At 42.9% G+C, this 25,551-nt stretch overlaps 1 protein-coding gene across 3 annotated transcripts in view; it reads right to left on the reverse strand.

Annotated features, from left to right (window-relative positions):
* Window positions 1-25,551, reverse strand: part of LOC106560318 (ecotropic viral integration site 5 protein homolog) — a 44,093-nt gene that overhangs the window by 13,984 nt on the left and 4,558 nt on the right. For 2 of the 3 annotated variants that reach the window (XM_014123104.2, XM_014123106.2), the window contains exons 2-15: window positions 23,813-24,002; window positions 17,236-17,457; window positions 11,455-11,529; window positions 10,836-10,961; window positions 10,438-10,581; window positions 10,050-10,139; window positions 9,648-9,745; window positions 9,466-9,526; window positions 9,215-9,268; window positions 7,868-7,900; window positions 7,288-7,434; window positions 3,808-3,939; window positions 2,633-2,773; window positions 1,922-2,080 (exon numbers count right to left, since the gene is read on the reverse strand). In XM_014123104.2, the coding sequence (XP_013978579.2) occupies window positions 1,922-2,080; window positions 2,633-2,773; window positions 3,808-3,939; window positions 7,288-7,434; window positions 7,868-7,900; window positions 9,215-9,268; window positions 9,466-9,526; window positions 9,648-9,745; window positions 10,050-10,139; window positions 10,438-10,581; window positions 10,836-10,961; window positions 11,455-11,529; window positions 17,236-17,457; window positions 23,813-24,002 (1,672 nt within the window). The remainder of the gene's footprint in view (window positions 1-1,921; window positions 2,081-2,632; window positions 2,774-3,807; window positions 3,940-7,287; window positions 7,435-7,867; window positions 7,901-9,214; window positions 9,269-9,465; window positions 9,527-9,647; window positions 9,746-10,049; window positions 10,140-10,437; window positions 10,582-10,835; window positions 10,962-11,454; window positions 11,530-17,235; window positions 17,458-23,812; window positions 24,003-25,551) is intronic. The other variant, XM_014123107.2, reaches the window with a different exon arrangement.

The following is a 25,551-nucleotide window of genomic DNA, read 5'->3' on the forward strand; positions in this document are numbered from 1 at the left end:
GTAGGCAAAAACCTGAGAGAAATCCAAGTAGGAAGTGAAAGGTCTGGGAATTGTAGTTCTTTTGATTCTCTATCGACGCTCCAGTGTCTGTGGGGTGACGTTGCACTTCCTAAGGCTTCCATTGGCTGTCTAAAGCCTTCAGAAAGTGGTTTGAGCATTTTCCTGTCATTGGGCAGAGTATAGGAGCTCAGTTACTGAGTGGTCTGCCTGGCAACAAAGGGATTGGATATGCTCGGTCCCGCGAGCCCGCCCCTCCTTTTTCTTCTTGAATGAATATGCTATTGTCCGGTTGGAATATTATCGCAATTTTACGTTAAAAATACCATAAAGATTGATTTTAAACAGTGTTTGACATGCTTCTAAGTACGGTAATGGAACATTTCGACTTTTCGTCTCTCGTTCCGCGCTCGCGCGTTATGCCTTTGGATAAGTGATCTGTACGCACGAACAAAACGGAGGTATTTGGACATAAATATGGATTATTTGGAACAAAAACAACATTTCTTGTGGAAGTAGCAGTCCTGGGAGTGCATTCTGACGAAGATCAGCAAAGGTAATACAATATTTCTAATACTAATTCTGAGTTTAGGTTGCCCTGAATTTGGCGGGTGTCTGAATAGCTCGCCGTGATGGCTGAGCTATGTACTCAGAATATTGAAAAATGTGCTTTCACCGTAAAGCTATTTTAAAATCTGACACAGCGGTTGCATAAAGGAGTAGTCTATCTATAATTCTTCAAATAATTGTTATGTATTTTGTCAACGTTTATGATGAGTATTTTTGTAAATTGATGTGCACATTCACCGGGCGTTTTGGTGGGAATACATTTTCTGAATATCACGCGCCAATGTAAAATGCTGTTTTTGGATATAAATATGAACTTTATCGTACAAAACATACATGTATTGTGTAACATAATGTCCTAGGAGTGTCATCTGATGAAGATCGTCAAAAGTTAGTGCTTTATTTCACTGTGTTTTATTGACATATATGCTTGCTTGGAAAATGGCTGTGTGATTATTTTTGTCTATGTACTCTCCTAACATAATCTAATGTTTTGCTTTCGCTGTAAAGCCTTTTTGAAATCGGACAAGGTGGTTAGATTAACGAGAAGTGTATCTTTAAAATGGTGTCAAATAGTCGTATGTTTGAGAAAGTTGAATTATGACATTATGTTGTTTTTGAATTTTCCGCCCTGATATTTCACTGGCTGTGTCCCGCAGGTGGGACTAGCCCATAGAAGTTAAACTACTTTGATAACAAACATTGTTTAGCTAGCTAGTCATGTTACCTAACTAGCTATCAACCTGATAACTTGACCACTGACTAGGCTACGCACAAATGTGGATGGTACAGGAAGAACTGAAAAAGAATAGGCTTCTCAAAGATATTTCTAAAGGTGGGGTGTGTATAATTTGTGTGTGTGTGTGTGTGTGTGTGTGTGTGTGTGTGTGTGTGTGTGTGTGTGTGTGTGACAGAGGATGTGTGAGAGAGCGGGAGTAAGTGGGCGAGTTTGTTTTGTATTGCCTGGTGCCCCGGGTGGGTGGAGATTTCACTTAAGGAACAATGGAATGGCCTAAAATGTGCAAACTCCGCCCACCCGGAGCACCAGGCCATACAAAACTACCTCGCCCAGCGAGAGGGCGAGTGTGGAGGCCTATGTGTGTAAAGTTATCTGAACAGGACAGATGGTTACAGTGTTTTCATAACATTGTTGGACATTTAAAAGTTCTTTGTTCTTTGAACCCATAGAGCCAGTTCTTTTTTTACTATAATCACACTCATTTAGAATGCCTGAAGATTAATTAATACTTGAGCAAATTCAAAAATGTACTCAATTATTTTAATCATTTGACAGCCATAATTGGTACACTACTAATATTTCTCCAAAGCCTGACCTGTGTGTGTCTGTCTGACTGACCTGTGTCTCCAGCTCCATCATCCTCTGACGTGTCTCTCTGAGCTCTGCCTGGGCCTCAGCCTCCCGTAGCCTGACACTCATCAGCTCATCCTGCAGCTCAGACACAGCATTCTTCCTAGGGTTGTCCTTCCAGCGGCCTGCCGTACGCGCCAGGTGACGCTGTAGGACCAGGGGGAGAGGGGGGAAGCACACAGTCAACCAAAGATGTTCGGACTCGACACAGCTAAAATAGCAGTCCTCAACTCATACACACATGGAGATTGAGCAAGATGACAAAACTACATTTAACATTTACATCGGTTATATTCATGTTAATCCTCTCTGGGTCTCTTAGTGATGTGTCTTGGGAAGTAGTACTCATGGTACAGCTGAGCTAGTCAAGTCAAACACATAACAAATTATATTTTAAGTTCATCAGATTCAATACACTATAGACCTACAGAAGGAAAGTTTTATTGCTCATCCATATAGTTATATATTCTTAATTCCATTCCTTTACTTAGATGTGTGTGTATTTGGTATATGTTGTGAAGTTGTTAGATATTACTTGTTAGATATTGCTGCACTGTCGGAACTAGAAGAACAAGCATCTCGCTACACCCGCAGTAACATCTGCTACACACGTGTATGTGACCAATAAAATGTTATATGTTAATGTATTTGAATCTTCCATGTGTGTGTATGGTGTGGAGAATAGATGTTCATCCTCACCTGCCAGTGCTCCTCCAGGTCTCTGACCTGTTGTCTGAGCTCCTTCAGCCCCATCACAGCCTCAGCCTCTCTCAGCTTCACTGCTATCAGCTCTTCCTGCAACCGCACCACGTTGGTGTCATCTGGCAGAGATGTGTTCCTCTGGGGGACAGGCAACCAAAACAATGACTGAGAAGACTCGACTTCAGGATGCTTATATCACGGGACAGTAAAATACCAGGGATGTGTTCAGCAGGGCACAACATTGTGGAATTTTCAGATTTAAATGTTTACCGTAATTTCCGGACTATTAAGCGCACCTGAATATAAGCCGCACCCACTGAATTAAAAAAATATATATATATATTTTGAACATATAAGCCGCAGGTGCCTACCGGTACATTGAAACAAATGAACTTTACACAGGCTTTAACGAAACACGGCTTGTAACAAAAATAAATAGGCTTTAACGAAACACGGCTTGTAACAAAAATAAATAGGCTTTAACGAAACACGGCTTGTAACAAAAAATAAAAAATTAGCAGTAAGCTTTAGTTGTCTTTTTGCACCGAGTCATTTCCTCACGCTGCTGTTTCCAACGTCTTATCATTGACTCATTAAGACCAAGCTCCCGTGCAGCAGCTCTATTTCCTTTTCCAACAGCCAGATCAATCGCCTTCAACTTGAAAGCTGCATCATATGCATTTCTCCGTGTCTTTGCCATGATGAGGGTGACAAAATGACTACCGTAATCAGAATGATGGGAAGTTTGAGAGCGCTCGATTTAATCTAAACAGTAAATAAAAAAGTTGTTTGACCTTAACCCGTTCGGCAATTTCATTGGTCTAATGAAAGCTTCATGCCGCCAAAAAACTGAGCACGTCACAGAAAGTGTTTTTTTTTTGGAAAAAAAAAATTAAAGCGGGAAAAATCCATATATTAGCCGCGTCATTGTTTAAGCCGCGAGGTTCAAAACCTGGGAAAAAAAGTTGAATTTACGGTACTTAGAAGAAGAAAAAAAAACTAGTCTCTACATATAAAAAAAAGGAATCACGTCCACTCTGGTCATGACATTTATATCTGCAATATCCCACAACGTTTGCCTATTCCATGCGGAATGCCTGACAGAGGTGTGGGACTAGGAGGCACCGTGACAGTGTGTGAATTGATGATACAGTTTGAGCCAGGTAACACACCTTCTCTATGTCCAGGATCTTGTCTTGCATCTCCTTGAGGGCACACTGGGACTCAGCCTCCTTTAGCCTGGCCTGAACCAGCTCTCTCTCCAACTGCAGGATGGACTCCTCTGTGTAGCGCGGGATGCCCTTCTACATAGGGAGGAAGCAGGAGGAAGAGGAGAGAGGAAGAGGAGAGAGTAAGGAAGCGATCTAGAGTCAGAGCTTTATATGACTCCGGGAAACCGGCCCAGTGTCCTTAAGGTTGGTCTCTGAGTAGAAATATTATGTTGAATCTTGAAATAACAACTAATTCAAATGACCGACTTCAAATCACACTGTCTCGAAACAATACAAATGTAATGTATAACAATATACACGCTATACATTTTCACTCAGGTATATACAGTTGAAGTCGGAAGTTTACAAACACTTAGGTTGGAGTCATTAAAACTTGTTTTTCAACCTCTCCACAAATTTCTTGTTAATAAACTATAGTTTTGGCAAGTCGGTTAGGACATCTACTTGGTGCATGACACAAGTACTTTTTCCAACAATTGTTTACAGACAGATTATTTCACTTACAATTCACTGTATCACAATTCCAGTGGGTCAGATGTTTACATACACTAAGTTCACTGTGCCTTTTAACAGCTTGGAAATTTCCAGAAAATGATGTCATGGCTTTAGAAGCTTGGATGTATTTCAAGGCCTACCTTTAAACTCAGTGCCTCTTTGCTTGACATCATGGGAAAATCTAAAGAAATCAGCTAAGACCTCAGAAAAAAAATTGTAGACCTCCACAAGTCCGGTTCATCCTTGGGAGCAATTTCCAAATGCCTGAAGTGTCACATTCATCTGTACAAACAGTAGTATGCAAGTATAAACACCATGGGACCACGCAGCCGTCATACCGCTCAGGAAGGAGACGTGTTCTGTCTCCTAGAGATGAAAGTACTTTGGTGGGAAAAGTGCAAATCAATCCCAGAACAACAGCAAAGGACCTTGTGAAGACGCTGGAGGAAAGAGGTACAAAAGTATCTATATCCACAGTAAAACGAGTCCTATATCGAAATGACCTGAAAGGCCGCTCAGCAAGGAAGAAGCCACTGCTCCAAAACCACCATAAGAAAGGCCAGACTACGGTTTGCAACTGCACATGGGGACAAAGATTGTACTTTTTGGAGAAATGTCCTCTGGTCTGATGAAACAAAAATAGAACTGCTTAGCCATAATGACCATCATTACGTTTGGAGGACAAAGGGGGAAGCTTGCAAGCCGAAGAACACCATCCCAACCGTGAAGCACGGGGGTGGCAGCATCGTTGTGGGGGTGCTTTGCTGCAGGAGGGACTGGTGCACTTCACAAAATAGATAGCATCATGAGGAAGGGAAATTATGAGGATATATTGACGCAACATCAATACATCAGTCAGGAAAGTAAAGCTTGGTCGCAAATGGGTCTTCCAAATGGACAATGACTCCAAGCATACTTCCACAGTTGTGGCAAAATGGCTTAAGGACAACAAAGTCAAGGTATTGGCAGTGGCCATTTCAAAGCCCTGACCTCAAGCCTGTATAAAATTTGTGGGCAGAACTGAAAAAGCGTGTGCAAGCAAGGAGACCTATAAACTTGACTCAGTTACACCAGCTCTGTCAGGAGGAATGGGCCAAAATTTACCCAACTTATTGTGGGAAGCTTTTGGAAGGCTACCCGAAACGTTTGACCCGAGTTAAACAATTTAAAGGCAATGCTACCAAATACGAATTGAGTGTATGTAAACTGCAGACCCAATGGGAATGTGATGAAAGAAATTAAAGCTGAAATAAATCACTCTCCACTATTATTCTGACATTTCACATTCTTAAAATAAAAAGTGGTGATCCTAACTCACCTAAGACAGGGAATTCTTAATAGGATTACATGTCAGGAATTGTGAAAAACTGAGTTTAAATGTATTTGGCTAAGGTGTATGCAAACTTCCAACGTGTGTGTGTGTGTGTGTGTGTGTGTGTATGTATATATATATATATATATTTTTTTTTAAATCTCAAACACACTGTAGTATTGTAAAACAAAAAAAACTATTTGCTAGCTACCTAGAAGAAGCTAGCTACCTAGTTCAACTGCTCACCGCTAACAACTCCTCTAAAATAAACCAAGAAGTATGGCACTTCACTTTCAAAAACATATTCTCTGCACCATTGATTTCCTCTCTAGGAGAACAAATGAGCCTCCCTCTTCCAAGTCATTATAAATGGTTAATGGATATAGCAGCACATTATGCAAAACACTGCTTCATTCACCGCAGTGCAGACATTATCACAACATGTTTCACCTCATCAATATTTAAGGGGTCTGTTTGGCCAAAGGATATACTGCACCAAGAGAGGGTCCTGCTGGCCGGGGTACCATCCATTCCACACCCATACATCAGATGCTTATAAATTCATGAATCCTTTCCTGGGAGTATGTTAACGGATGAAAAAGGTGGCTGAACTGTGTCAAACAGCATGTCCCGATTTCAAGTCATGCATGCAAACAGGATCATTATGTATAGTGAGAGAGAGCGAGTGCGTTCTGCAGTGGAGAGGTAGGGAGAATCCATATCCACTGTTATCATCACTCACTGCAGATTTAGTGCTAAGCAATGTACACATTTCAATTGGCCAGGCCTGGTGATCACCCCTCCCATTGAGGGCACTGTAATAACTGCCATTTACGAAGGCTCTTAAATCCAAAGCAGTTTACAGTACAGTGAGTACATACAATTTTTGTATGTGAACGTGTCTCCTGCATTTCCATCACCACCAGAGGCGGCACAGGTGCACGTGCCCCATCAGATCTGCCCTGTTTAAATTAAATACAAACATATTGTTGTTGTTTCTCTGCAATACTACTAGCCACCTATCAACTGTATGAAGTTGTCTTTAGCTAGACCAGATAGGTTCCCAATCTCCCAAGAAGACATTTCAGACCATCAATCAAGTTATAATACACTGGTGTGTATTATTATTATTATTATTATATTTTTATTATTATGTATGTATGTATGTATGTATGTATGTATGTATGTATGTATGTATGTATGTATGTATGTATGTATATATATTAATCAAGCAAGCAATTAGTAAATGTACTGAATAAGACTCACATTCCTTTCAATCTTTTGCCCAGATTAAGGCAGAGAAGCATTATTTATATAAAAAATTTGGGCAAAAGATTGAAAGGAATGTGAGTCTTATTCAGTACATTTACTAATTGCTTGCTTGATTAATATACATACATACATACATACATAATAATAAAAATATATATAATAATAATAATAATACACACCAGTCAGGAGGATACAGACAGCTCAAGAGGCATGTTTAAATATGCATTTTCTTCTTTTTTTACATAGAATGAAGCTTATCCTCACATTGTGCCCCCCCTGATCACCACTGTACCAACTGAGCCATACAGGACCTTCAACTTGAGCACTGTGCTTCTCCTTACCAATAGGGGTCTCTGCTGGAGATCCCTGATGGTGCTCTGTGCTAGCTCCAGCTGAGCTGTGGCCTCTTCGCTCTGCTGCCTGACCGTGGCCAGCTCCCGCATGACCAGGTAGGTCTCCTCTGCCTCCTGGGCACGCGTCACTTGTCCCTTTAGGACATAACCAACCGAGGGGTCGGATGAGCAGGGTGCACCACGGGGGTGGGATGGGCGGAAGGGGTGGGCAAATCAAAGATTATTTAAAAGTGGGATTTGGAGTTTAGAAACGCAGGCTGTTTTTTTTCTCTGCAAATGTTTTGACAGTCTTATTGGTTGACTGATTGATAGCTCTAAGCATTTTGTTTCGGCATGGTTCGAGATACATGCGCATGCTGGGAGATTAGTTATTTTTTCTGATTTCAATGTCCTCATTTTACATTAATTGATAAAAAAAAATACTGTAATCGGAAAGACATTTATTGTGCCATCATTTAAAGGTTAAATTATGAGCATGCAAAGCTACATTGAGATACAGAGAAATCTAAGTGGTGAAAATTGCAATGTGAGATGGGGGGGTAAAGGAGGAGAAAAATAAGGTTTATACCTGGATCAATCTATCTGCCAATGAAGCACTTTCCTACAAAACAGAAATATCCACAAGAGAGATAAAGCAAAGAGAGAGACCAAATAACACAGTTATAACCTAAATATAAACAAAACACTTGATTTTGTTTTTGAAAAGGGAAATTCAATGTTCATTGTCCTTCCTCCGTCATTTTGGCAAGCGATTAAGTCTATACATTATTTATGAACAATTCGAGAAATCTTAAATTCCACTTCAGTTGAATTTTCAGTTAGCCATGCATTGATGTCAATGGGAAAGGTTAGGATACGCCACATAGTGTCTTAGTAATTTAGCCAGTTTCGGAGGTAGAAAAGGAACATGGTCTTCAGGTGTGGTGGTGATAAGTCGTCGTGGTAAGGTTGTGGGGGATAAAGTGGTGACAAAGTGAAAATTAGGTGGTGGTGGTGAGAGAGACATGGTGATGAGTTTCAGACAGGCAAAGCAGAAGACTAAGGCTGAACGGGGCTAAGAGGAAAAGCAGCATTAGAAGTTAGCTATAAAACAGCAAAATAACAGTTGTTTAGATGAAGCCATGCTTTTTAAGTTCGTGCCACACGGTTAAGTTTTAGAAGCTGTTGTGTCATTCCAGTTAATATTTTGGGTATGACGTTGCAGTCGTCGACTGTTGTTTGAAGCGATACTGTTATATGAGTGAGTGGTTATGTCCCAGACAGAGCCTGGTCATTTGGGACAGATACTCAGGCCTCTGCATGGCGCCCTGGTACTCTGACCAGGCCTGGCAATGCCTGTATCTTTGTGCTCTGACAAACACAGAGGAGGATCCCAACAACATGCACAACAAAGGCAGCCGTGTACTCTGGCATGCAGTGCTCCTCTGCATCATCTTAGAGTGTACAGCCATCCCTCTCACAGTGAGTCCGTCAAGCGTTTTACAGCTTTAGTTGGTTAGTGTCCGGTGGAATTACAAAGAACCCCAGAATGTAGCCTTGTGGAGCTCCACAGCCAGCTACAGTTTTAGAGTCTGGCTTAACTGGTCCTGAGTGTGGATCTCAAGACAGAGACATGCATATCAATGGAAGACTTCAATTCCAAAGCCAACTAGGATCCATTTATCCAATAAGATATACACCGACAACACTCACAGCCCAGTTAGTAACAACAAGACTCCACCATGTGTCTTTAGTGACCAACAAGAGACGCATGAACAAGCGCTTGATGGTTTAATGTAGGGGGTTATGGTTTTGTTGTGTGAATAGCCACGACAAGCGTTCACTGGTATAATATGGCTTCTTATTATGACTGGTGTCATGACATAGGATGGCAAGGAGAGCCACGGTTCAACTTCTCCTCCTCCTTTTCACTCACTTTCTCCAGTGTGTCTATCCTCTGTTTCAGCAGTCGGTTCTCTGTGCGCAACCTCTGCAAAACAAAGACACGCAACACACACACAATAATTATTCCAAACATCATACACAACTGGGTTTTTAAGTACAGTGCACTTGGCTTAGGGAGAGTGCGGTTATAGTGATCAAATGGAGCTGTACTGATGTGATGACTATAAGAGCGCACTGTACTACTGCCAAACTAAAAACGTAGGCTACTGCGCCACCACTCACCTTAATCTCCACCTGCTCCTCCATCTCCTTAGTTTTGATTGTAGTGTATTCCTTTTCCAACCTGAAAACAGGAATCATACAGCATCAATACAGAGCACCGCCAACACTTGTACTTGCTTCAAGCAAAAATCTCCAGTAACCCGGCCTAGACCACAGAGAGCAAGCAGAAATGTACTACTCACTTCTTCATCTTCTTGGCGTTGTACTTGACATTATAAGCAGCCAGGATGACCTTGTCTGGTCCACTTTCCAGCTGGTGGGGAATGACCCTCTGAAAGTACTACAGCAGAGCAGGGAAGACAATGGGTGAGGACCAGACATACATGCTCACATAAAGCAACTTCGAGTGCGTTTGTCTTTCAATCTGTATGCCATAGCCTGGTTCCAGATCAGTTTATGCGGTCTAGCCAACTCTTACGGTCATTGACACAACAGAACAAACAGATCTGGGACCAGATTATGTATCTTATGCCTGCTGGCAATAACTGCCCCTCAGGGATGAAAAAAAGTGTATCGAATTGATAATTGTGTGCATTAACTCAGACAGGGTTGTTATTCCAATGTTTATGGCTGCTCAGTCTTACCTGTAACATTCCCTCCATATCAAGCTGTATGAGTTCTGCCTGATTCATCTGTAGGATGGCCAGCCCCACACGGAACACTATCTCCAGACCCTGAGACAAAAGAAGCACTGCGTTAATGAGGTGAAATCGAATTTTAGTCCATAGATTTTAAGTTATGGGCTTTTGGCCAAGGCCACCAGAGGGTGCCAAATGCTTGCATTTACTCACAGCACATTGTGTTTGCTGTAATACAAACTATATTCTGGACTCACTCGGTAGACTAGAAGTAGATTGTCAAACATGAGTAAATCAGAAACAATTCTTTAAAGCTACAATCTGGGATTTGTTTATCAGCAAAATGGCAGCCCTGACACTTGTTTTGGTATACAGTTGAGGGATGTGGACTCACCTCTAACATGAAGATATCAAAGATCCTGGTGGCAACAGGGAGAGGGAATGAGGTGAGGAAGATGGTGAGGAACCAGGAAGAGGCATACATAGAGGTGTGGAAACTCTGGGCCTGGAAGTGGATATGGAGGTCTGGGAGAAGTTCCTGAAGGAGGGGGGAACGTTGGGAGAAAGAGAGAGACAGAGAGATAGATAATAGATTAAAATATATAATCATAAATAGATATGACCCATCATGACACTGACTGATTCATGACAAGCTAAATTATTAAATATAAAGTTGTTATTCATGATATTGTCTCAGTAAATCAAAGTTATAAGGATAGTCTAACAGTGCATCAATAATGCTCTGAAAAGGTTTGTCATTGAATCGTGTTCCGAACCCATGCCAGGGCTTACCTGGATCATATACTCAAACTGGTACATGCAGAGACCAAGCTCAGCCATACTGGGCTTGAACAGTTCTCTCAGTCTGTAGTCTTGCATCAGCTTCACAAACACACAGAATGCCTCCTCTTCTGGCATCTAGTGACAGGGACACCCACACACCAAACAACACTTAGAGATCATCAAGCAGATTCATTTAACATTCAACAAAATACTTCCTCACACCATCTAAGCTAGAGGACAGACACATTTTAAGCCTAGTCCTGGACTAAAATATACCTTCAATGGTGTTTTTTTGCCCGTGCCTAGGCTTAATCTGTATCTGGGAAACCAGCCCTTACAGACTTCATAATTTTATAAAACCATCAACAAAACATGTCTTCCCTCATATACATAAAATACACATTTCACACATCACAATACAAAATATCTACCATAGTACAAGATAATCACATGAAAAACAACTCTCAGTACACAGTTCTCTCAGAAAATGTTCTCTAATCTATATAACGAGTCTGTCAATGTGTGTAGTGGCAAGTTGCATGTGACCAATGACACAGCATGTTTCTATGTGAGTGAGGCTATCAGGTAGACAGCGTGTGTGTGAGAGTGTGGCAGACGGTGACATTACCTGCATGAGAAGCAGTCCGACGATAAAAGCACTTCCCTGACAGTAGCCGACCTCCCGGTCCACCAGAGAGTAGGCCTGCAACAACAGGAAGTGACCTCGGGTCATGGTCAAAAGAGGAGAGCCAAGCACTTTGGGGCTGCAACTCAATTCCCAAATGGCACCCTATTCCCTACATTGGTCAAAAGTAGTGCACTAAGGCTATGCAATATATAGGGAATAGAGTGCCATTTGGGACTCAGCCTGGGTCTACATGACAAACTGTCCAGCTAAGGTTTTCCAAGGTTAAGGTGTAACTGTGGACTCAACACTTTCTGCGCTGTATTCATGCCCTGTATTCAGCACCAAGCAGGGCTACTGACTCCATTTTAAATCTGCACCCTGAACAACACCCATTGTATTGAGAACTATTTTGTTTCCATTTTGTATATAAACTACATGACCAAAAGTATGTGGACACATGCTCGTAGAACATCTCATTCCAAAATCATGGGCATTAATATGGAGTTGGTCCACCCTTTGCTGCTATGACAGCCTACACTCTTCTGGGAAGGCTTTCCACTAGATGTTGGAACATTGCTGCGTGGACTTGCTTTCATTCAGCCACAAGAGCATTAGTGAGGTCAGGCACTGATTAGGCCTGGCTTCCAATTCATCCCAAAGGTGTTCGATGGGGTTGAGGTCAGGGCTCTGTGCAGGCCAGTCAAGTTCTTTCACACTGATCTTGACAACCTATTTCTGTATGGACCTCGCTTTGTGCATGGGGGGGCATTGCCATGCTGAAACAGGAAAGGGCCTTCCCCAAACTGTTCCCACAAACTTGGAAGCACAGAATCGTCTAGAATGTCATTGTATGCTGTAGCCTTAACCTGTTGGGGCTAGGGGGCAGTATGGATAAAAAAAAAGTACCCGATTTAATCTGGTTACTAATCCTACCCAGTAACTAGAATATGCATATACTTATTATATATGGATAGAAAACACCCTAAAGTTTCTAAAACTGTTTGAATGGTGTCTGTGAGTATAACAGAACTCATTTGGCAGGCAAAACCCTGAGACATTTTCTGACAGGAAGTGGATACCTGATGTGTTGAATTACCTTTAAGCCTATGCCATTGAAACACACAGGGGCTGATTAATGTTTTGGCACTTCCTATTGCTTCCACTAGATGTCACCAGCCTTTACAAAGTGTTTTGAGTCTTCTACTATGAGATCTGACCGAACAAGAGCCTTGGAACGGTGATGGCCGATTAGACTCTGGCGCGCGAGGTCATGTTGGGTACCCTCGTTCCAATACGTTTTAAAAGAGAATGCATTCGTCCACCTTGAATATTATTCATGTTCTGGTTAAAAAGGCCCTAATGATTTATGCTATACAACGTTTGACATGTTTGAACGAACGTAAATATATTTTTTCCCCTCGTTCATGAAGTGAAGTCCGGCGGGCTTAGATCATGTGCTAACAACACGGAGCTTTTTGGACATAAATGATGAGCTTTTTTGAACAAAACTACATTCGTTATGGACCTGGGATTCCTGGAAGTGACATCTGATGAAGAGAATCAAAGGTAATGGATTATTTACATAGTATTTTCGATTTTAGATCTCTCCAACATGGCCGTTTGTCTGTATCGCAAAGCGTATTTTTCTGGGCGCAGTGCTCAGATTATTGCAAAGTGTGATTTCCCAGTAAGGTTATTTTTAAATCTGGCAAGTCGATTGCGTTCAAGAGATGTAAATCTATAATTCTTTAAATGACAATATAATATTTTACCAATGTTTTCTAATTTTAATTATTTAATTTGTGGTGCTGACTTGACTGCCGGTTATTGAAGGGAAACGATTTCCTGAACATCAACGCCATAGTAAAACGCTGTTTTTGGATATAAATATGAACTTGATAGAACAAAAAATGCATGCATTGTCTAACATAATGTCCTAGGAGTGTCATCTGATGGAGATTGTCAAAGGTTAGTGCATCATTTTAGCTGGTTTTATGGTTTTGGTGACGCCTGTCTTTGAATTGACAAAACATTACACACAGCTATTGTCAATGTACTCTCCTAACATAATCTAACTTTATGCTTTCGCCGTAAAACCTTTTTGAAATCGGACAACGTGGTTAGATTAAGGAGATGTTTATCTTTCAAAGGGTGTAAGATAGTTGTATGTTTGAAAAATTAGAATTTTGACATTTATTTGGTTTCAAATTTGCCGCTCTTGAAATGCACCTGCTGTTGATAGGGTGCACCACGGGTGGCACGCTAGCGTCCCACATAGCCCCAAGAGGTTAAGATGTTAAGATCTCTTGCCCTTCTTTGGACACTGTGTTAACTAACCTCCAGACGAGCTTCAATACCATACAACTCTCCTTCCGTGGCCTCCAACTGCTCTTAAATGCAAGTAAAACTAAATGCATGCTATTCAACCGATCGCTGCCCGCACCTATCCGCCCGTCCAGCATCACTACTCTGGACAGTTCTGACTTAGAATATGTGGACAACTGCAAATACCTAGGTGTCTGGTTAGACTGTAAACTCTCCTTCCAGAATCACATTAAACATCTCCAATCCAAAATTAAATCTAGAATCTGCTTCCTACTTCGCAACAAAGCATCCTTCACTCATGCTGCCAAACATACCCTCGTAAAACTGACCATCCTACCGATCCTCGACGATGTCATTTACAAAATAGCCTCCAACACTCTACTCAGCAAATTGGATGGCAGTCTATCACAGTGCCACCCGTTTTGTCACCAAAGCCCCATATACTACCCACCACTGCGACCTGTACGCTCTCGTTGGCTGGCCCTCGCTTCACACTCGTCGCCAAACCCACTGGCTACAGGTTATCTACAAGTCTCTGCTAGGTAAAGCCCCGCCTTATTTCAGCTCACTGGTCACCATAGCAGCACCCACCCGTAGCACGCGCTCCAGCAGGTATATCTCACTGGTCACCCCCAAAGCCAATTCTTCCTTTAGCCGCCTCTCCTTCCAGTTCTCTGCTGCCAATGACTGGAACGAACTGCAAAAATCACTAAAGCTGGAGACTCCTATCTCCCTCACTAACTTTAAGCACCAGCTGTCAGAGCAGCTCACAGATCACTGCACCTGTACATAGCCCATCTGTAAATAGCCCATCCAACTACCTCATCCCCTTACTGTATTTATTTAAATATCTTGCTCCTTTGCACCCCAGTATCTCTACTTGCACATTCATCTTCTGCACATTCTACCATTACAGTGTTTAATTGCTATATTGTGATTACTTCGCCACCATGGCCTATTTATTGCCTTACCTCCCTTATCCTACCTCATTTGCACATGCTGTATATAGACTTTTTCTACTGTATTATTGATTGTGTGTTTGTTTATTCCATGTGTAACTCTGTGTTGTTGTATGTGTCGAACTGCTTTGCTTTATCTTGGCCAGGTTGCAGTTGCAAATGAGAACTTGTTCTCAACTAGCCTACCTGGTTAAATAAAGGTGAAATAAATAAAAAATAAATTAAAAAAAGATTAAAGCACTATGCATTGGGGCAGGTAGCGTTCTCCTGGCATCCACCAAACCCAAATTTGTCCGTCGGACTGCCAGATGCTAAAGCGCGATTCATCACTCCAGAGAAAATGAGTCCAATGGAAGTGCACTTTACACCACTCCAGCCGACGCTTGGCATTGTGCATGGTGATCTTAGGCTTGTGTGCGACTGCTCGGCCATGGAAAACCATTTCATGAAGCTCCCGACGAACAGTTATTTTGCTGACGTTGCTTCCAGAGGCAGTTTGGAACTCGTGAGTGTTGCAACCGAGGCCAGACGATTGTTCTGTAAGCTTGTGTAGCCCACCACTTCACGGCTGAGCCGTTGTTGCTCCTAGACGCTTCCACTTCACAATAGCAGCACTTACAGTTGACCGGGGAAGCTCTAGTGGGGCACACATTTGACGAACTGACTTGTTGGAAACATGGCATCCTACGCCAGTACAACTTTGAAAGTCACTGAAAGTCACCCATTAAGGCCATTCTACTGCCAATGTTTGTCTATGGAGATCGCATGGATGTGTGCTCAATTTTATGCAACGGGTGTGGCTGAAATAGCTGAATCCACAAATTTTAAGGGGAGTCCACATATGTATATACAGTGTATTTTCTTTCTTATTTAACTGCATCATTGGGAAAGTGCTTGTATGTAAGCATTTCACTGTCTATACCTGTTGTTCCACACCTGTTGTATTCAGCGCATGTGACAAATAACAAGGTTCTCCCCCCAATTTCGTGATATTCAATTACGATCTTGTCTAATATTGCTGCAACTGGTTTCTCTTGGTTTCAAGAGAGGTGAAGGTCGAGTCATGCATCCTCCGAAACATGACCCGCCAACCATGCTTCTTAACACCTGCCAACTTAACCCGGAAGCCAGCCGCACCAATGTGTCGGAGGTAACACCGTTCAACTGACAACCAGTCAGACTGCAGGTACCCGGCCCGCCACAAGGAGTCGCTAGACCACGATGAGCGAAGTAAAGCCCCCCGGCCAAACCCTCCCCTAACCCGGACGACGCTGGGCCAATTGTGCACCGCCGCCTCCAGGTCACGGCCGGTTGTGACACTGCCTGGGAACGAACCCGGGTCTGTAGTGACGACTCTAGCACTGCGATGTAGTGCCTTAGACCGCTGCGCCACTCGGGAGGCTGAAACAGCTTTTCTTGAACAATTCTGCCTCTGGCTAATGAGAAAAATTTAATTAGCAGCTCTAACGCAATATTGTTCTTCATCTTCTATTGACAGGACAGTAAACTGAGTGCTAGTCTGTTTGTGCTATCCTGCCAAGAGCACAAACAGATCTGTGACCAGGCTAATAGGACAGCTAGTAGAAGACGGACAGGAAAGATGTGTCGAAAGATGGGACCAGGATTCATTCCAGTTAAGTGTATATCCACCCACCCACCGGTAACGGCCCAAATAAAGGAAACATCAAGTGTCTTAATAGGGCGTTGGGCCAGTATCTGCTGTTCTGCCCTTGAGCAAGGCAGTTAACCCCCACAACAACTGATCCCCTGGGCACCGATGATGTGGATGTCGATTAAGGCAGCCCCCCGCACCTCTCTGATTCAGAGGGTTTGGGTTAAATGCGAAAGACACATTTTGGTTGAATGCATTCAGTTGTGCAACTGACTATGTATCCCACCTTTCCCATGAGCCAGAACAGCTTCAATATTCTACAAATGTCTGGAACTCTATTGGAGGGATGCGACAGCACTCTTCCACAAGAAATTCTATAATTTGGTGTGTTGATGATGGTTGTGGAAAACACTGTCTCAAACGCCACACCAGAATCTCTCATAAGTGTTCAACTGGGTTGAGATCTGGTGACAGATGGCCATGGCATATGGTTTACATAAAACCATTCAGTGATTACTTGTGCCCTGTGGATGGGGGGCATTGTCATCCTATAGGGACACAGCCATGGTAACCAAAATAATGGCGTGCCCAGCATTTTTATATATGACCCTGAGCATGGGATGTTAATTGCTTAACTAACTCAGGAATCACACCTGTGTGGAAGCACCTGCTTTCAATATACTTTGTATACCTGTATGTGCTGAAAGCGCCACTCTAAGAGCTAAACCAACTCCAGAGCACACTGTAAAGCAATCTGTTGCGGGTAAAGGTTTCAGACAAAGTACCAGGGTTGCAAAATTCCAGTTACTTTCCAAAAATACCGGTTGAAGAGATCCAGATTTGAAGATCATTTTCCGGAATTCTGCAAACCTATGAAGCATTCACCTTCATAACATTGAAGAGTACTTCCTGTCCCAAGCTGTCCTCCTTAAAGAAGTCATGCTCAGGATACGTCCGGGCGATGTCCCGGCGAATCAGCTTCTCACATGGTGATGTCATCTTCAGCAGCTCAGAGTACTGGTCTTTGATTGGCATGTTCTGGGCGTTGCATAGCAACTGCCATACTATTGCTCGGAAGTGATGGGGGATCCCTTTTCTGACCAGATCCTGTTTGGAGAGAAGAAAAATATGGGTCAATGCCATCCCAAATGCTTGGGACCTTCCTACCCTAAACCATAACCCTTACCTAACCTTAGCCTTAACCATTTTACATTTCAACTTCAATGGGGTAGGGACATCTCAAGGTACCCGGATAGCACGGACAAAACATATAATCAGCATTTACTTTGTTTTGAAAATGCTAATATTACCAATTGGTGTCAGTGGACAAACCAAAGTGTGGTTTGCAGTTTACCCAACCTTGTCTATAGATCGCTTTCAAGGTATAGAAATAGTTTCGCTGAACTAGTCTATTCCTACTCATTAACATAACAGCCTCTGATGGAAAATATGTAGTCTTTGTTTTCTGAGTGTGTTTATATACCATAGAACATACTGGTATCCACATAAAATGTTTTATTCTATGTGGTGTTCAGAGCAAACACAAATCATGTGTCTGTGTGCAGCTACGCTCCAGTGTGTTTTCTCCACAGCAGAGCATGTACCCCAGTCAGTCATTCTAATAACATTTTCCACCACTAAATATAATCTAGTCAGCGAGGCACTGTGCAGAGTGAAATGTTGTTCTTGTAAATGACTGCCGATGTGACTTGATTAAGACATTTCCTCTGCAGAGAGGGAACACTGACCAGTGGTGCTGGATGGAGTGTGTGTTAGTGTAGGCTATGTGTTGTTTTTGTGTGCGAGTATGTGTGCGTGCAAGCTTTTGAGAGTGTGGGGTCAGGGGATCTTTCTCTCTCTCTCTGAGGTCAGTCTTGACAGTCCCAGCCTTGTAATGGAAACACACACACACACACACAAAATCCCTCCACTGGATAATACTCAGACAAACATGCAAGAGGAAACACATGAATAACGCATACAGCTGCAATTACGCCAGTAAAACGACCTGCTCCCATTACTCTGTCTGTCACTACATTACTCAGTCTATGGTTGGTGTTCACTCAGTGTTAAGTCCCAAATGGCACCCAATTCCCCATCTAGGGCTCTGGTCAAAAGTAATGCAGTATGTAGGGCATAGGGTACCAGTTGAGACGCATCCAAGGATAGGCTCATTGTTAAGAGGCTTATCTTTTTTTCTGGAGCACCCTAGTGGAAAAGGGGGAATGTGATGCATTTAATTCGTCGCTAGTACGCTAAAATGAGAATGTCAATTTTGCTGATACAACATAAAAGTAGTAGTATCGTCCTGCCTTGCAAGTTGAAACACACTAGACCAGATCAACAGGAGAGAGCAACTGAGCAATCTATTTGTTGAGGAGCTCAACATGATGATTAATAACATGACTAGGATGCAGTCTTGCAACAGTCAGGTTACATGGATGTGACGTAGCTAAGGCCTCTTCTCTGGAAAAATGGTGAAATACCATTGTCATCTATAGGGCTGTGGCGGTCACAAAATTTTGTCTGCCGGTGATTGTCAAGCGAATAACAGCTGGTCTCACGGTAATTGACCGTTAATTAACAAACACATTTAGAATCTCCTGGCTCCACACACAGCCTTCAAGCCACTGATGCAAACCTTTGGAACGTCTACATTTTAAAAAGTCTTATAAATACATGTAATATAGCCTACACATTCACAATAAATCCATTATTTATTTTCGACAGGTCTAAAGAAACATGATATGAAGAAAATGTAGTCTATTTCAGAAGACTTGTCCTTAAGTCAGGTCCTGACCTAGCTTTGCCATATGTCTGTGGGCTACACTAGTTCATTTAGCAGACAAGATTTGCTTAGAATTCATTCTTTTATAGTATGAAGAATTCAATTGAACAAAGCTGAATATTTTTCTCCAACCTTTGAGGGAGTGCGCACATGCGGCTATTCTGTGTTGAGCGGCTAACTAAGAAATAGGTACTCCTATATGCTTAATTTAGAGTTATTAATGTAACCTTAGTTGCTCTACAAACATTGGGCTATATGGTTTTGCATGATGCGACTAATGATTATTTGAAAAAAGTCACATGAAAAGGCATGAGCTCTGCTTTGTTTTTTTGCGCAGGCTGTACACAATTCAATCTCCTATTCACAATTTTACAAGCACTTGATAATGCCTAAAATTTCATGCCAGCATCCTCTGTGTGGCCATAATGCCCCCTAAAACAATCCATGCCTTTTGCTGCCAGTGGCCATTGCGCCCTTGGGCTAAATATAATAATTCCCTTCTCCCTGAGTGCACCGCAGCTCCTCTCACTCAAATGGCTCTCCATCTCCACCACGAACAGCAAAAGCACTAGCCTGTGTCGGGCTCCCAAGTGGCGCAGCGGTCTAAAGCACTGCATCTCAGCGCAAGAGGCGTCACTATAGTACCTGGTTCGAATCCAGGCTGTATCACATCCAGCCGTGATTGGGAGTCCCATAGGGCGGCGCACAATTGGCCCAGTGTTGTCCGGATTTGGCCGTCATTGCAAATAAGAATTTGTTCTTAACTGACTTGCTTAGTTAAATAAAAGGTTAACTAAAAAATGTTTTAAATGTCAATCTACTATCCCCCTTAGTACAAAAGTTCACCTATTCTATTGGTCAACTTGTCCTTCTGTGCGAGAAAGAAGTATTCCAAACATAGCGTGGGACAGTTGTGGGATGCGATAAATCTCAAATTAATATAACCACTAGCATCCAAAAATATTTTTTACGCAATGAGGCTGACGCAACAGATCAGAACGTTTAGCTTAAAAATGTTGATAAACTAATAGGCAATTTTTTCACATTATAAGCACAGCAATGTGCAAATGTTCCATTAGTGGGAAAACAGCCTTATCAAAAGTGACCACAAATGCAATTATGCATGTAATGCTTTTATTATAAAGGTGAATTTTTATGGTGAAAATGATCTTCCCCAAACTTGAAACTCACTCGCTGCTTATGTAGGCCAGTTAGGCTCTACACCCCTTGTAAAGCAGATTAATGTGCTTCATTTAAAAAAGTTATTTGGCCACTTTAGTTGTGATACAAACAGTATCAAAACATATAGGCATATGCGCTAGGCTACATGAGGTGTGCGACTATGATTAGAAAAAGTTGCATCGTTTCTTGCCTTACACTGGCATCATTCACATGTGATAATATTAGTATATCACTTGTAAGTTATATATTAATATTGTCACCATCAGACTATTCTTGATTTAATCTTGTCTTTACATATACTAAATAATATATGTGTGATTTGTTTTTTGTTAAACAGACCATTATCATCCATGTATCTTGAAACAGGGGCAGGGGAAAATTACACGTCATCTATGCACTTAAATAGTGAATGGAGGACGTTTTTCCTGTGGTTCATTTTCATGCCAGCCAGGTAGGCTATATTCCTGCTGTAAAGATAAGTGATGTGCTTAATATTAGGAAAGTTGAGAAGTAAATATAAACTCAGGGAAAAAAAGAAACGTCCCTTTTTCAGGACCCTGTCATTCAAAGATATTTGGATTTTTAAGAATTAACTTCACAGATCTTCATTGTAAAGGGTTTAAACACCGTTTCCCATGCTTGTTCAATGAACCATAAACAATTAATGAACAAGCACCTGTGGAACGGTCGTTAAGACCCTAAAAGCTTACAGACGGTAGGGAATTATGGTCACAGTAATGAAAACTTAGGACACTAAAGAAGTCTTCTACTGACTCTGAAAAACACCAAAAGAAAGATGCCCAGGGTCCCTGCTCATCTGTGTGAACGTGCCTTAGGCATGCTGCAAGAAGGCATGAGGACTGCGGATGTGGCCAGGGCAATAAATTGCAATGCCCGTACTGTGAGACGCCTAACACAGCGCCACAGGGAGACAGGATGGACAGCTGATCGTCCCCGCAGTGGCAGACCACGTGTAACAACACTTGCACAGGATCGGTACATCCGAACATCACACCTGCGGGACAGGTACAGGATGGCAACAACAACTGCGCGAGTTACACCAGGAACGCACAATCCCTCCATCAGTGCTCAGACTGTCTGCAATAGGCTGAGAGAGGCTGGACTGAGGGCATGTAGGCCTGTTGTAAGGCAGGTCCTCACCAGACATCACCGGCAACAACGTCATCTATGGGCACAAACCCACCGTCGCTGGACCAGACAGGACTGGCAAAAAGTGCTCTTCACTGACGAGTCACGGTTGTGTCTCACCAGGGGTAATGGTCGGATTCGCGTTTATCGTCGAAGGAATGAGCGTTACACCGAGGCCTGTACTCTGGAGCGGGATCGATTTGGAGGGGGAGGGTCCGTCATGGTCTGGGGCGGTGTGTCACAGCATCATTAGACTGAGCTTGTTGTCATTGCAGGCAATCTCAATGCTGTGCGTTACAGGGAAGACATCCTCCTCCCTCATGTGGTACCCTTCCTGCCAGCTCATCCTGACATGACCCTCCAGCGCTACAATGCCACCAGCCATACTGCTCGTTTTGTGCGTGATTTCCTGCAAGACAGGAATGTCAGTGTTCTGCCATGGCCAGCGAAGAGCCCGGATCTCAATCCCATTGAGCACGTCTGGGACCTGTTGGATTGGAGGGTGAGGGCTAGGGCCATTCCCCCCCAGAAATGTTCGGACACTTACTTGCAGGTGCCTTGGTGGAAGAGTGGGTTAACATCTCACAACAAGAACTGGCAAATCTGGTGCAGTCCATGAGGAGGAGATGCACTGCAGTACTTAATGCAGCTGGTGGCCACACCAGATAATGCAGCTGGTGGCCACACCAGATACTGACTGTTACTTTTGATTTTGACCCCCCCCTTTGTTCAGAGACACATTATTCCATTTGTTAGTCACATGTCTGTGGAACTTGTTCAGTTTATGTATCTTATGTTCATACAAATATTTACACGTTAGGTTTGCTGAAAATAAACGTAGTGGACAGTGAGAGGACGCTTCTTTTTTTGCTGAGTTTAGTAGGCCTAGCCTATAAAAAGCTGATGGGACGCTCCTCTATTTAGTAGAGGCCATCACTCTGTTTTCTCACGCAATTGCATAGCCTTTAGAAATGTTGTGCAACATAAGCTCATGATCTCTCATGAAGTGTTTGAATGGATTTTTTATTACATTTGCATTGATGTCAGAGTGATTAGAGGGACAATAGAGTGCTGAGTACCAGGCAGTTAGCAAGTTTGATAGGCTACTAATGACCATCAGCAGCATCAGAGCTTGGAGAAACCTAATTACTGTGACTAAACGGTCACGTGGAATTGACTGTCTTCATGACTCGTGACCGCCGGTGTGGTGGTAATTCGGTCATCGTAACAGCCCTAGTCACGCAGCCGAGGTCCAGTGGAAGGTTCTCCACCACTTTAACATACAATGCAAAACTAATGCATAACAGCACCTCAGATTTACAATTCGCTTTTTTGTCTGTGACCAGGCTTACGATTCGAACACACCGACAGCGTCATTGCACAAAATAGTACGCAGCATCATCTGGATATGTATGCAATGAAAATTCAACGTTCAACTTCTGCTACCATTTCTGTTAAGCCGTCTACGCATAGTTTGACGCATACATTCGATAAATCCAACGTATACATCACACCGAATGCACTGTAACTGCCTCTGCAACGCAATGCTGCAAGGCAAACGCCGCATTTCATTGGAAATGAATTGAAATTCTGGTGTACCAAAATGCAATGATGCTGTCGGTGTGTTGGAAGCGATACTCTTGGTCCTGGAAACACGCCCTGATTGACTGATTCAGATGTCATTGACATGGGTAATCAGACTTCCCCCTGTGCGAATAGAGAGACACCATCAGTTGGCAGTGAGCACTAAGAAGGCTACATTTAGAACAGGGTTCACACGGTAAAATCAAGGCAACAGTAGTAAGGGTCAGTGAGAGACATAGCTGGCCTTGGGGAAATACCCCTGAACTACGCCTATATAGTATCAATACCAGGAAACAAAGAGACTGCTGTACTGTACAGAATGTATTCACTAACTTCATTGATTACAAATATTTGTGCAACTTATTGCTAACTATTGCGAAGATAGGAACCTTGTATTATTCGCAATTCTCTGAAGTATTCAGGCGAGGATGAGAGGAATCGAGCACAGATTGAGATTCACCAATAGTCTCTCACCTATAGGTTTAGGGCCTAGGGGAAGGGGTTAGGTTTAGGGTCAAGGGATTAGGGCCAAGGGAATGGGGTTATGTATAGGGCCAAGGGGAAGGGGTTATGGTTAGGGCCAAGGAGTTTAGGGCATAGGGGAAGGGGTTAGGTCCAAGGGGTAGGGAGTGAATTGAGACGGCCTCTTCCAGAGAGTTGCCTCTGACTCTTTCAAAAGGCCAATAATAGTCTCTCCCTTTTTAAGCTTGTCCCCAGGCTATTGTGTACAGGAAGTGTCTAGTGCACGAGAGTACTCACCTTGAGCTGCTTCTCGTTCTTCTTGCGGAAGTCCTCCCACTCGTTAACGATGCGTCCCCAGAGGATCCAGGAGTCCTCCTCCAGGTGAGACAGATTGGAGGAGGCCGAGGAGCTGGACACCAGGCTGGAGACGCTGTTCCTCCTGGAGCCGTTCACAGAGCGGAGGGACTTACTGTCCGTCTCCAGCAACCTAGAAACACAAACACAACATGCATGAGCTTCTCTTGCCACATATGACCAGCATATAACCATTATACTCAGACATGCATGATCTCCAATGAGAGACATAATGTTGGGAGTTCGGACTGAATGAGAGCGCATTTCATTCTATGTTCGGAAGTGAAGGCAGCTCAAATTACGGACGACAGATATAGATTATTTAATGTAGCTTTAACTGCTAATGTACCAAATCAAGAATAAACACAAGTAACTGGTCAATCTGAAACGTTTCATTAGTGTCAATAGATAGTCACTGGGCCTCCAGAGTGGCGTAGTGGTCTATCTAAGGTACTGCATCTAGAGATTCTGGGTTCAAGTCCAGGCTCTGTCGTAGCCGGCCGCGACCGGAAGACCCATGGGGCGGCGCACAATTGGCCCAGCCTCGTCCGTGTTAGGGGAGGGTTTGGCTGGCAGGGAAGTCCTTGTCCCATCACGCACTAGCGACTCCTGTGGCGGGCCGGGAGCAGTACATACTGACACGGTCGCCAGGTGTACAGTGTTTCCTCCAACACAATCCGGGACCCAGCTGCACCAATAAGTGGGCATTGTGTCAAGAAGCAGTGCGGCTTGGTTGGGTTTCGGAGAATGGACGGCTCTCGACCTTCGCCTCTCCCGAGTCCGTACGGGAGTTGCAGCGATGAGACGAGACTAAACTACCAATTGGATACCACAAAATTGGGGAGAAAAAGGGGTATAAATAAAAATAATTTAATAAATAGATAGTCACTGTTACAGTAGAAAGGATCAGAAATGCATTGATATGGGCGGTATGGGTTACTTTACACTGTGGGTAAATGCTTGAGGCAAGTAGCCTTATAACTGATGCTGAACATTTATCCAAATCGTGCTGGCACTGGTAGACAGTGAAGCCACTAAATTCTAGCGCAGTGCTAAAAATGGAAAAGCTCATTCAATACGGAAGAATTTGCAGTGAGATGTAGTACAGCTTTATGACAGAGCCATAGCCAAGGAGAGCCCACTGCAACAGCATCCCCAGTGATGATGGGAGAAAAGCCAGCTGCCAGCTCTGAGCCCTGGATGTAGGGTCAATGGGGTTACAGACAGTACTAGGGACAAAGTGCATCTCTTAAAAAAGGTTGACAGGACAACACATTCTTTCACAGCACTTCTGTTTGTTTCCTCAAAAGAAATGCAATGAACATGGATAGTAAAGCCTTGATCAACCATCATGATCAACCATCATGATCACTCTCAGGGTCACTACTATATCAGACTGATATTTCATGGAACATTTAACTTGCATTAATGTCACAAGTGACAGAAAGAAAAGTGGACTTAGACAGTTGATTAACTATTACTTCAATGAGATCCAACATTTGTACTAAACCCAAAACATGACCCTTAAAAAAAAAAGAAGCCATGACACGTCAACAGTAAAGTGGGTCAATACAATGTAGCCTAAATAACTACCTGGCATCTGGTCTCATCTATTTGATTGAAAACATTCCTGAAAGTGGGTTAGTGAGAAAAAGCTGCAGGAGTATGTTTAAGTTCACAGC

The sequence above is a fragment of the Salmo salar genome, chromosome ssa10, assembly GCF_905237065.1.
Source record: "Salmo salar chromosome ssa10, Ssal_v3.1, whole genome shotgun sequence".
NCBI classification, from domain to species: Eukaryota; Metazoa; Chordata; class Actinopteri; order Salmoniformes; family Salmonidae; genus Salmo; species Salmo salar.